This window comes from Paramisgurnus dabryanus, chromosome 7 (assembly GCF_030506205.2).
Source record: "Paramisgurnus dabryanus chromosome 7, PD_genome_1.1, whole genome shotgun sequence".
Taxonomy (NCBI): Eukaryota; Metazoa; Chordata; class Actinopteri; order Cypriniformes; family Cobitidae; genus Paramisgurnus; species Paramisgurnus dabryanus.
In genome coordinates, this window is record NC_133343.1 from 39,134,717 (window position 1) to 39,148,717 (window position 14,001).

General features: G+C 35.2%; 1 protein-coding gene across 1 annotated transcript; it reads right to left on the reverse strand.

The window, feature by feature from the left end:
* Positions 1-3,188: 3,188 nt before the first annotated feature.
* On the reverse strand, positions 3,189-14,001 carry LOC135734385 (uncharacterized). The gene is made up of 3 exons (XM_073815306.1): positions 13,148-14,001; positions 5,988-11,045; positions 3,189-3,366 (listed from the first exon to the last, which is right to left on the reverse strand). Exons 1-3 carry the CDS (start codon positions 13,999-14,001, stop codon positions 3,189-3,191), a joined length of 6,090 nt encoding a protein of 2,029 aa, XP_073671407.1.

Genomic DNA, 14,001 nt, shown 5'->3' on the forward strand with positions numbered 1-14,001 from the left:
AAGGAATGCAAAATCACTTATACTTTCATTCAAATTCAATTTACTTTTTATACAATGTATTGTTATGACAAAATCTTAAAATCATAGAATACATAGTATTATTACAAATTCATCAAGAAATTAAACAAAAGAGGAATAACAAAACAAATATCCTCTTTAATTTTAAAATGTTAATAAAAGTCTTACTAACTATTAACAAAAGAAAGTTAATTTAACTTGCTAGAATTATAAGAACTAACGCTTAAAATATTATAATGTAATAGTATATATTCCTAATATAAGATATCTGTATATATTTACAGTATATATATATATATATATATATATATATATATATGTTGATGGTTTATGCCATATTCATATTCAACATAATCTTATAATAAAATAATGACATTTCTACTGTAGTTTAGTTGATAAGCTAAACCACACCAATGGGACAAGTCACCAAATAGTGTGAATTACAAGTATGGATTCAGTTTAAACAATTTGTGTACTTGTAAGTGTAATGTAAGGTTTGTATGTAAAAATCATACAATAATTAGAAAAATCACATTAAACATATTTTGCATTTACATTAAAACACAATTTGTCATCATTAAATGCATGTTGCATAAGTTTGTAAGTTCAAGGTGAAATTTGTTTTATTGTTAATTCAGCCACAGGTTCAGCAAAAACAGAGAATTTAAATTATGTTACTTTTACATTCTAAACTCTAAATGGTAAACACTCTGGGGTGGTTTGCCGGACAGGGAATGATTTAAACTAGGAGTACACCTTAGTTTTAATTATATAACTAGTTTTAACAAACATACCTTACTAAAACATTACTTTTGTGCATTTTGAGGCAAAACAAAGGGCACTGGTGTATTTTAAGATATGTCAGTACAAGTTTTTTTCAGTTTGGACTGATCCTACATTTATTTTAATCTACGATTAGTCTAATCCCTGTCCATGAAACCGGCTCTATAACATTAAAAACTAAAGCGAGACTTTTTAAACAAATTACAAATAAATACAGGTAATATATACAGATAAAACAAATAAAGTATAATGTAAGAACACAATGCACGTGCAGATAGAATTTACAAACCAATGAAATAAGTAACCGTTCAAATATAATTGATATTGTGCAAAGAGACTAATTTAAAACATTTTAAAGTGACAGAGAACTAATTTAGTCAAACTGTGTAATGAGTTTTCAGTCCAATGTTGCAATAAGGTGATGCGCAGTCCAATGATGCACAAAGTAGCTAGTGCAAGTCAGCATGTAAATTGTGGGTTAGGGATCTATCAAGGGGCAACAGCAGGAGTAGAGAGGATATAATGCAATGAGTTGCAGATGGGAGGGTAGAGCTGTGAGAGAGTTCAACTCTCTCACAGCTCTATATAAAGCTGTCTTTCAGTCTGGTGGTCCTGACCTGGAAAATACCAGTCTCTTCTCGGATGTTAGTAAACTGAAGAATCCGTGTGTTGGCTGGGTGGAATCATCTGCAATACAGAGGGCTTGCAGGTGAGATGTGTGCTATAAATATCTTGAAGCAAGAGGATAGCAACATCAATGATCTTTTCAGCTGCTCTCACTATGCACTGGAGGGTCCTATGGTGTCATACCACACAGTGATGCAGCTGGTCATGATTTTCTCAATAGTGGCTCTGTAAAAGGTGTGCATGATGGGGTTTAGGACTCTGGCTTTTTTTGTGGAATAAGTATAGTCGCTGGTGTGCTTTTTGGCCAGTGATGCGGTGTTGTCAGTCCAGGAGAGGTCCTATTTGATGTGTACACCGAGTACATTTTTGCAAGTCACTTGATCAGAGGACCATGCTGAATACTGTCCTGAAGTCAACAAAAATCTGCTTCATCTTGTCCACATCCAGACACAGGCTCACCTTGTTCCTCTAGTTTATCTTATCTCTTTTGTTAATGAGATAATGCAGCTGAAGAGATAATGCAGTTCTGGGAGAGCAGAGTCAATAGAAAGATGCTAAGCAAACATCTTTGAGTAGCCCCTGTGTTAAGCTTGATTGTGCTAAATGTGTTACTGCCAACACATATTTCCTGAGGAATATGTGTTGGCAGGACTTTCTCACAGTCAGAAAGTCCAGCAGCCAGTTGCATAACAAGATGGTAAGGCCAAGCTGAACCAGTTTCTGAATGAGGTATTGGAGGATGATGGTATTAAATGCTGAAGTGTAGTCTATGAACATCATTCTACATACAAGTCTTTTTGTCCAGAAGACTAAGGGTTGAGTAGACGGCAGTGGAGAAAGGTTGGACCATCAACAAACTGGAATGGATTTGGGACAGGGGTTCCTACAGTCGCAAAAAGCAATGATAAACTATTTTTGGAAACTGTCCTTTAACGATTTTCTGTAATTTGTGTTAAATAAGGATAAATGTAGTCAAAGCTGTGTGTTATTCTCCTCTTGTAATGTCCATATTTCGACTTACTTACGCCCATTGCACCTCCTGGTGCATAGCCCATCGACGACTTCCCTTTCGCTCTTTCAATTCTGTGCTAATCTGACCAGTACGCACCAGGACAGGCCAGTCGCTTTGATGTCTGCTTCAAGGTCATGGCACCAGGTGTTTCTTGGCCTTCCCTGTTTTCTTTTCCCTTGAGGAGTCCAGGTGAGTGCCTGTTTGGTGATGTTATCTGTCAGTTTTTGCAGAGTGTGGCCTAACCAGGCCCATCTCCGTCTTACAATCTCCCCTTCAATGGGACACTGGTAAGTTATTTGCCACAAATCAGTGTTTCATATAGTCTTGGGCCAGTGGATTGAGAGGATTCTTCGCAGACATCCATTGACAAAGGTTTGGATCCTCTTTAAAGTGGTCCTTTTAAATCTACATATCTCAGCTCCATTAAGCAAATCTGCCTTAATATTTTAGTTGAATAAGTGAATTTTGGTGTGGCGGCTGATTTCTTTTGAATTCCAAATGTTTTTAAGCTGGAAGAATGTTGTGCGTACTTTTCTTATCCTGATTTTAACGTCCGCCTCTGTTCCACCCTGCTTGTGCACCACACTACCGAGGTATGTGAAAGAGTCCACTTCTTCCAGGGCTTCCCCTTCTAGCATCACTGGCTCCTGACTTGTGGCATTCAAGAATTTTTGTCCAACCTGTGCTGACACACTGAGCAGTTTTGTTGTCTGCAAAGTCTATCCATTAAATACCGTTCCTCTTTCCGTCAGTGACAGGCTTCATTATCCAATCTATGGTCAAGAGGAACAGAAATGGTGACAGTAGACAGCCCTGCCTCACCCCCGTCTTTAACCTGGAAGCTCTTTGTTAGCTGTCCTTCACGAACCACCCTGCATGCCATGCCCTCATAAGAGTTCTTGATCAAATTGACAAGCTTTTCATTTCTATAGGGTAAACAAAACAACAAATATTTTCTATAATTATGTTAAGCTATTTTAATGATAACAAATACAAAAATACACATACATAACATATCATAATACTGAATAGATTATTTAAGTAATAAAGTGAACTAATTATCCTAATGCTGTTACTGCTCTTTGCAATTGTTTATCAGATACTAAATGATAAGGTGTTGTTTTAGTACTTTAATTTTTCAACATTAACAAATATTTAATAATTATGCCATATTAAATATGAATGTGTAAATGAAAAGCTAATGTAAAACATAATTCATAAAAACAATTATATTTACCTAAAGTGTCGTTGAAGATGATTTTCCATCAGCAACTTTCAGAAGTGTGTACAGTATTCTTGTAATCCGGCAGGTTATCACTGTTCTTTTAAGTTTTTGAGAAGAGGTTCAGAAGCTGAGTTGTCCATAAGGTCCAGATTGTTTGTAGATACGTTCCAATGCATATATAGTGCAGATGAATTAACTTTTTGAACACAGGTTCAGAAGCTGAATTGTCCATAAGATTCAGATTGTCTGGGAACTGAAAAAGGTTACTGCTGGTCAAAATGAAGACATCATAAAACAGGAAGATCAGTTGTTATAATGTCCATGAAGAACCGTTTTAAGCAATGCTTCATAAGCTGAGTTGTCCAGAAGTTTCAGATTGTTTGTCCATTAAAAAGGGTTCCTGCTGGTGAATATAAAAGCAAACATCAAAGGACACGAAGCTTGCTTTTAGCAGATACAAAAGCTTTTTAAACAGATATTTAGAAGCTGAGTTGTCCATAAAGTCCCGATTGTTTGTCCATTGAAAAGGCTGGTTGATACAAAATGACAATTACTGGACAAGAAGCTCTGTTGTTTTATTGTTCATAAAGAACCCTCTTGAGCAATAAGTTGATTTGTACATAACTTCCAGATCATTTGTCAATTGAATAGAGTTCCTGTTGTTGAATATAAAACAACCAATATGGAATAGGAAAGTCAGTTGCTTTAAGCAAATAGAGAAACCTTTTGAACAGAGGTTCATAAGCTGAGTTGTCCTTAAACTCCAGATTGTTTGTTCATTTTTTTATATTAAATAAAATATTTTGTGTTAAGTAGATCTACATACTTAAAAAGTGCTTGGCATAATTAACCACACAACAAAAATTTTAACATTTTTTTTCTGTGACACAATTCAAATTATATGATAGGTAGACAATGTAGCTTTTATACAAAAGTTTTTAGATTAAAAATAAAATAAATACTATACATAAAATTTGCCTTTGCAAAAGATGCTACTAATGTTTAACAATTTCCTATAGGTGCGATTTTCAATTATAGTATACAAATATCTTGATCCACGTGTAATATATGTGGAATTATTTAAAAAAACTGAAAATAAAATTAAACAAAAATGGAGAGAACTGGGTTAGCTGGCATACCATTTAAAATAGTTGTAAATTATTTATTGTAAACAAACAATAAAGTAATACTGCTTAATAAAAATAACTAAGTTAATTAAAGGGTAATATGATGCAATTTCTTGTTTTTTCTTTGTCTTTGTAGTGTTAAAAGTTGTTTTGGCATAATGAAGTTGAAATTCTTCTTAAAAGTGAAGGCTCATTCATACCTTCATAAAACACCTCATTCAAAACAAACTCCCACATGATGACCCTTGTAAAAAATGAGTTATTTCATGTATAATGTAGAAACATTGTAGATTATGTCATAGCTGTGAAATAAGATGTCAAAAATATAAACAAAAGGAAAAAAAATAAAGTATTAAAACACATAAATAACATTTAAAATAAGACTGCATGAATAAATGAGTTAGAACTTATCTACATTCCCTAATCAAAGTGAATTTCAACAACAACTGGATTTATGGGTTGGTTGACACAATTTTAAAAGTTGTTTTAAGTTTACAAACAGTTTTGTTCATTTGTTCAGTTGGTTAATTTATCTATTTTAATCTAATATATTTTAAGAGCTAATTATTTTAATCTATGCTAGTACATTGTTGAAATTTGAATGACTATAACAATAATTACTAGTTAACATTATAATTACTTATTAATCAACCTATAACACATAATTCACCCCTTTATCAACCAACCCCTGTACCAGCTAACCCAGTCTCCCTACCCTGCCCCACTCCCTCCCCTGCCCCAGGGAGCCGCCAATAGTTTGTGTCCTCCCCTAGCCCCTATTTAATAAGTGGCGGAACATTTCTAAAAATCACTGCAAAATGTTTTAACTTATGAAAACTATTGTTCTTTGGACAAATCAATAGTTATAACTCTAATCATTCACATAAACATGGTCTATATATCTTTGTGGCTGGATTTAATTAATTCATGTTCTGACGTTCATTTATAAAGTATAAACATATATTAAATATGTATTTAATATAATTACGATTTACAATTTAATTGTTTTAACAGCAGTTATATTATATAATTTAGGCCTATAGAAAAGTGCAATAGTCAAATTGACATATAGGACAACCAAAATGCCTATAAAGTGTCTATGTATTTTTACATTAATGTAACAAGTATTGCCTGATGATAACTGTAATATGTTTGTACAATTTCAAAAGTAACACCTTCCATATCTTTTGTATACACATGATCAATTAGTGTACCTTTTTCTGTTGTTGAATTTTGAACCTGTTGAGTGTATCCATGTTCTCCCATTACTTTCAAAATTGTGGAAGAAGTAAATATGTCCTCATTAAAGTCTCCCATGATTATCTTTTGTCCTGGTTGCTTCTCCATCTCATTAAAAACATGTAATAGTTGCTGTTGAAACAAATCAGTTTTATATGAATTAGGCCTATACAAAAGTGCAGCAGTCAACTTGACACATGGAAGCACAAAGTACAAACACTCTAAGTTGCAACACTCAGGTACAAAGATATTACACTCAATGTTTTCAGAAAAATAAACTCCAACTCCACCTCCTCTCTGATGTTTTAATTCAGTAAAAAGTGCATTGCTGTCATCATAACATTTAGCTCTTGGGTTGTTTTTGAACACAAATCCTGGTATCTGTGGTTCTTGGTCATTAACATTTAACCATGTTTCTGTCAAACAAATACAATCAGCATTCATCAAAACTGTATGTGATGTAACATCCGGTAAATGAGCTTTCAGACTTTGTACATTAAGCAGTGCTATTCTAAATGTACCAAGTGATTTACTTAAAGTATACTTTTCCAAAGTTAATTTTGGCATATCTTTTAATGCCAGCTCAATTTTGTCATTACAAAATATGACAGAATCTTTAAAGTCCTCAATAATCAGTCCATCAAGAGATCTAACACGGCTCAATGCAACATATGCCTGTCCTGCTGTAAAGATTTTATTAAGTGATACAACAGCTTTATCTACTGTAAGTCCTTGCACTTTGTGAACTGTACATGCCCACGCCAATCTGAGTGGAAACTGCCTTCTTATTCCACCATCATTTGTTACTTGATCTTCTTGTACATTAATTACAGTAGAATTCTGAGAAAATGCCTGACGTGTTCTGTGTCTCTGAATTTTTCCAACAATTGGATTATCAAACTCCACATGAATAGCTGATGGTAAATCCTCATTATCTTCACCTTTTTTCTGACTTTCACTGATATGGACAACTGTACCAAAAGCTCCATTAACAAGACCATCAGCAACATCAATATTTTTCTTTAACATAACCCTTGCTCCAACACCCAAGGAAATACATTTAGACAAACATGAGTTGAAAACTTTTGTGTGGTATCCAACTTTACGTTCCATTCTTCCAGTTTTTGAATTTCTGATATAATCCTGAGCATTTATACTAATTGCATCTGGGCAACATTCATGTAGTCTTTCAATGTTGTATTTATCAACCTCTGCATTTGTAGCAAATATGTGAAGATCATTACATTTCTCCCCTGTTTCACATTTTTTCAGTGTAGCAATGTCAGTAGCTGTAAGAGATTCATCTTTTTTACGTACTCTCAGACGATTTAACATCTCAGCAAAAGCTGAATCTTTTTGTCTAACAACTTTGGTTAACTGAGCAAGTTCAAAGTTGTTTTCCCATATGTTTACTCCTTTTGCATCAGAATAAAGAGCAGTACCCTTTACAGGCGGTAACTGATAGAAATCACCCACAGCAATAATGCTGACTTTTCCAAATAGAGAGTAATCACCAGTTTGTTTTATTTGTCGCAGCCTTCCGTGAATGTATGACAACAGACGATGGTCAACCATAGAGACTTCATCAATAATCAAGATTTGCAAATTAACAATGCTCACACGTAAAGAGTTTAATTTTTCATCACTGAGTGGCTGATATGGCAATCTGACATTTGCACCAATTGAAAATGTATTATGAATAGTTGAAGCACCAACATTAAAAGCTGCTACTCCTGTTGAAGCTGTTAAAAGCACAGTAACATCATCAGGATTTTCAGACAACTGAGATAATAGTCTGGATGATTCATAGTGTATTGCCTTAATTAAATGACTTTTTCCTGTTCCTGCTCCACCAGTAATAAATAATCTGAAAGGGTCAGGGTTCTGTCCAAGTATTTTCTGTAGACACCACTTCCGGACTTTATAGAATATAGCAGATTGCTCCTCATTTAATGACCGTAGTAAATCCAATGCAGCATCTCTTGGCATAATAGTGTGGTTGGTTTCAATAGTACAAACAGTTTGAGGGTTTCCTGTAAGATCTGGAATCACTTCTCGAGTGTCATCATCAGGTGATACTTTATTCTTCATTATTTCAATACATTCATGACGTTGTCTTTCAGTTTCAGGACATATTGCAGCCCAAGCATCCTCTAAATCTATATCCTGCTCCAAAAGCTGTTTAGCTTTTTCTATTTTGTCACTTTCTTTTTCAAACAATTCTCTGTTGCAGTCAACAATTGATTTTACTTTATGCAGTGTACAACCAATTTTTATGACACCACTGTTGTAAAAGTCCTCATATGTCTCATAGTTGCTAGGCTTAAGATGACAGTCATCATAATATGGTAGAAAAAGCTGAAGTAATGACTGATAATATTTTTCTGGATCTTTTGTGGGTGAAAATCTTGGATATCTCACAACTGCAGGTTCAGTTCGTGTCCTTCGTTTCACATAACCACAATTATTATTGAGTTTAATAACTTGCTTTAGTGAAGAAACTTCAGATTTTGACAAAACTCTGTACTCTGAACAAAAACTGGCAAGACAAAGATTTTTCATTGGTTCTGTATGAGGTCTGTTCTTGTACCTGTCAACAACACTTGTCATCCAATAACTGCTTTCATCATCAGACTGGTCTTTCTCCACTTTATTTTGTAGTAGATGCAAAGGCAAACTCATCTTAACAGGATTTGGTCCTATTGGAATGAATTGTACTTTACGTGAACATTCCTTTAAATGCATGCCTGTCAGTCTGTACACGGCTTCTTGCGAGGAAAGCTCTCTGTTGTGCAGGTAAATGCTTCCCAATTGTTTTAATGATGCTTTAGCTTCAAGATTACCATTCATAGCTTCATTTTGTGCACGTTGAAGTAACAGTCCCATTTCTTGCTCGGCTTTTGTGATGTAACTTATAATATAAACCACAACAGAAAAAGCATCTGTGACATACTGAATATCCATATTCCCTTGCCAAGCACGCAATAAATCTCTGTTATACTGGTTTACCCAAATATCTTTTGTATTTCTTTTCAGGACAATGCTTTTCTTTTTAGAACATTTATTGTATGCTTTCTCAAACACAGTCTGATCAATTCCCAGAAATAAAAAAAATGCATCAACTGAATCAAAATTCACATCAGAGTTTAATGCAGTTTTAACTTTCCTTATAATTGCACTTGCTGTTTCATCTTCATCATTCCCTTCGGACTCATCTGCATTAGATGCTCTTGTAATAAAGGTACGGCTAGATGGAGGTCTTGGGAAATTAAAACGACATACTGTATTTTTCTTGCGACATGTTTTTGAATGTTTAGTACTGTGCTTCTGCACACTGTTTACTGTTTCAAAGAGTTCAGTGTCTTGCTCTGGTGGTGTCTCACAGGTGATATATGTGTCAATGAAATCAGCAACCACAGGATCATTAGCTTCATCATCATCATTAAGCTTTGGAGCATTTTCTACCCAAAACAGACAGTGAACATGAGGAGAACCACGTTGTTGGAATTCAACACGATAAAAATAATCTTTTATTTTACCAATAGGTTCAGCTGGAGACATAATGACATGTTTCAGAAAACAATGCCATCTGTGATCAAACATCCTCGCTGCAGTGACAGGATTTCGTCTCAAAAATGCACATTTTTCAGACCACTCAAGCTCTTCAACAATGTTTTGTTTACCCTCTTGTTTAATAATGGTGTTCATCATTTCAGGCCATCTCAGATCCGCAGAACTAAAAGATGCAAAGAAAGTCGGTATGCCAAGTTGTCTAATCAGTGCAAAGAGATCTTTTTGTGTAGACATCCAATAGGGAGGTGTCCCTCTGACAGGTCTCAAAAACTTATATCCTTCATTATACTTCAGTATTTTTTGTAAGTTATCAGAATTTGTCAGCATATCTGGTGTTACCTTTGATAACTCATCTTTCTCACAACCTTTGCGTAATGCAATTGATACATTAGATACAATTTGATCAACTTCTGATATATATTGTGCATAAAAAATGAAGTCTGTGTTCTGTGCAAAACGTCCATCAGCATTTAGTATTCGTGCATTCAGGTATCTTGTCAATGTGATTTTTTCTGGTCTGGCATCATGAAATGTTGGACCACCGGTCGGATAGAGAACAGGAAAGCACTTTGCCTCATTTGTTTTATCTGATAACAATCTAACAGGACTGTTACCTTCAGCTGGTGCTACATTTAGTACATCATGAAAATGCTGATCAATAACCTCTGAACCAATATCAACAGGCTGTAGTGATGTGTCTGACAAAAGACCATTTTGCTCTGCAATGAAACTTAAGTCTTCTTCTGGCTGAATTTCTAATTCTTCACTTTCTTCAACTTCATCACCACTTTTATCTGATACATTATCATCATCCATTTCATCATTAGCTTTACTTTGTATATCATCTGGCTCACTCAATGAGTTGACCCACTGCTCATTAAACTCCACATCATTATACAATTTATTTTGTTTTACCAGATACCATAAAGCATTTCTTACATGATCTGTGTGGACATATTTATATTCATAATGGCCTTTGTATGTTAATTTTCGTTTCAGTTTAATCTTTATCATATGGTCATTACATTCATTTCGTGGAAGAATGTTGGTCATCTTTGTAGTATTTACTGGAACACAGACAACAGGCCCATGAACACCTCGCTGTTGTCCCCGAGGCAGACAAAGAAGACGTAAGAAAGGAATATTGAGTGCTATTAGATGTTGTTCCAATGAATTTAAACATTTTAATTCTTTTGGAATCTCAACCAAATGCATATTGTTGGCAACACTCTCTTCAGGTAGTTTTCCTCTAAGGATTTTTCGATGGCATGTATAGCAAATCCACAATTTACATGACAAATTGCCAGATAAATAACAATTAGATTTACATTCATTGTTACATGCATGTAAATACTTGAGTGTGATACATCTTTTGCTTAAATCAGCTATTTTGTGTCCTTTTTGTTCATAACAATCTCTTATACATTCAATAACCTGTTTTCTGAACAATAACCGATGACATACACAACAAACACATTCTGGGCCTCTACTAACTTCTTGATGAAACATATTAATAGTGAAATCAATATCATTCTTTCTTTCCTTCTGTTTTGCATACATTGCACATCCTTTCTGTATTTTACTCATGCGAAACGTTTGATCACTATAGTATTTACGCTTGGAATATTCACAAACAGTCGTTTTAAATGTTAAGTTTCCATGATATTTTTTATGAGAATACTGACGCACCTTTGCTTTAAATGTTGGGTTTTCATGATACTTTTTATGAGAATACCTGCGTAGCTTTGCTTTAAATATTAGATTTCTGTAATACTTTTGTTTGGAATACTCACACATTCTTGATCTATAGGCTTCATTTGATTTATACTTGGTCTTAGAATACAGCTTAACATACTTTTGAAAAATAATATTTGTGGAATACTTCATCTTTGATTTTTCACACTTTGATTGATGTACATTTAAATCAGTCTTATATTTATCTCTGAGATTTTTAAGTTTCTTTTCTTTATAGTCCCTATTTTCATACTTCTTTTTGGCGTTCTCAATCTTTCTTTGTTTGTATTGATTATTTTCCAAGTATTTAGTTTTGGACTTGTCAATCCTATTCTGTCTGTATTGACTATTTTCCAAGTATTTAGTTTTGGACTTGTCAATCTTATTCTGTCTATACTGACTATTTTCCAAGTATTTAGTTTTAGACTTGTCAATCTTACTCTGTCTGTATAAATCATCTTCAGAATATTTAGATTTTTGGTTATGTATTTTTCTCTGTCTGAATTCATTATAACTATTGTATCTTACACGTTCTCTCTTATTTTTGAGGTGCTCAATTGGTTCATTTGACTTTTTTTTCGTAAACACTGTTTAATGCTATTATCATCTCCTACACTTTTGCATGCTTCTGCACAAACATTGTCCTGATTTTTAACACATGTAACAACTTCATAGTGATTACTGTTGCAGTGGTTCAGATAAATTGCATTATCTGTAAAGGACTGACCAGTGGGTGCATGCACATTCCATCTGCCATTATTGAAGGTGAATATATTTATTTTCAACAAATCAGCCGTACAAAAAATGTCAATTTCTGTGGCCCAAGATCCGGAGTAATACATTTTACACTGCGTCACATAATCTTTTACTGATCTGTATTCTTCTCTTAAATACCTCACAAACTTAGAACTGTTAGCTTCAAGATGTTTCACAACTGCACGTCTTATTTTAAGGTGTTTCTCTTCATTGCCACATACTGCATGTGCTACTGATCGATAAAAACAGTTACCGTCTGCCTTGATGCTCTTTGTTTTACACGGTATTCTTAACAAACACAAAGTTCTATTTTGTACACCATTGTATTCATTAGTCAGTTGTAAACGTTTACACAAAGCATCCTGATCTGTGGAAATTAAAGGTTTGAAATTGAACTCTTTATTTACAGTTTCTAAAATAATGACATCACCCACTGATAAATTATCATGCAACTTGCTCACATGTGTAAGCTTTGGTTCAGCCTGTAGTTTACTCTTCTTATTGGAATCCCCGTACGTCTGATTCAGTTTGCACAGTGTTACTGGCCTGTCTGAAAACGTTTGTTTACCATTACCTTTAATACACTTACTATTGTCACCAGTTGCTTTAGGCGAAACTTGACAAACGCTGCTTGGTTGACCAGACTCACAAGAACTTGTCTCAGCAGTTGAATCCTTACCAATTACAGATGCTTTCACACCCGTCCCTTCGAATGGGGTTCCCTGAGCATTCAGTGACATTGCAAGATTATTAACATGATTAAATAACACATATATGTCATCACAGTATACTACTACACTTTTTCCATTATATTGTACCATACCTTTACTATTACGAGAATGAGAATCAACTACAGCATATATGGTACCTGCCTTTATAATGGCACAAATATAGTCTTTAATATTTAACAAACATGCATCATCATTTAACAGTGTCCTCTGAAGCGCTTCATCTAATGGCATACATACATTTTGTACAGCTTCATCATAAAGATCAACACCAATAACACCTGAGAAAGATTCAGCACGGTTTATTGAAAATATTGTGTTGTACAGTGTGTGCACGGTTGGCAATTCAGCAATAGAAACATGTCCCCGGCCGGTGTCATCATTGATCTTCCCCTGCTGTCTCATAGATGTGTACAGATCATCTCCATGTAACAGAACAGCATTCAGGTCTTCTGTTGTCCAGGTCAGCACATCCTTCATCACACTCATCATGACAGCTGTGACACTGTTTACTGCACACTGTCTGCCACTGTTGAAACCAAAGCGGGAATCACCCTGATGGAAGGAACCCTGTATGACTTTCAGTGGCAAAGGATCAGAGATAATAACATGCAAATCACTGTTAATATCACTCCAACTTTGACAAGCTTCAGCAGCCTTTGAGCCACTATAACAAGTATTTGGTGCCTTGCAGGAGGAGTTTTGACAAGTATTTGGTGCCTCAGGGCAGTTTTGACAAATATTTGGTGCCTCGGAGCAGTTTTGGCAATCATTTGGTGCCTTGCGGCAGTTTTGGCAATCATTTGGACCCTTGCGGCAGTTTTGGCAATCATTTGGAGCCTTGCGGCAGTTTTGGCAATCATTTGGAGCCTTGCGGCAGTTTTGGCAATCATTTGGAGCCTTGCGGCAGTTTTGGCAATCATTTGGAGCCTTACGGCAATTTTGGCAAGCATTTGGAGCCTCATGGCAATTTTGGCAAGCATTTGGAGCCTCACGGCAGTTTTGGCAAGCATTTGGAGCCTCACGGCAGTTTGGACAATTCTCTACAGAGCTGTGGGGTGCCTTTTTTTTCAGAGGAGGCACAACCTCTTCTAAGTCCAAGAAGGACCTGAGCAAATGACGCTCAGCATTTCTCCTCTTCGCCGCCTGGGCCCGACGGAAACCCTTTCCGCGTGGCAT

Excerpts from the sequence above, each read along its gene's own strand:
- LOC135734385 (XM_073815306.1), bottom strand. The coding sequence starts at position 14,001 with ATGCCACGCGGAAAGGGTTTCCGTCGGGCCCAGGCGGCGAAGAGGAGA. Across the intron at positions 11,046-13,147 it reads TTGCCAACCGTGCACACACT|AAAACAGGTTATTGAATGTA; the intron begins GTACAACACAAT and ends GTTATTGTTCAG. Across the intron at positions 3,367-5,987 it reads GGTACACTAATTGATCATGT|AAATGAAAAGCTTGTCAATT; the intron begins GTATACAAAAGA and ends TTTACCCTATAG.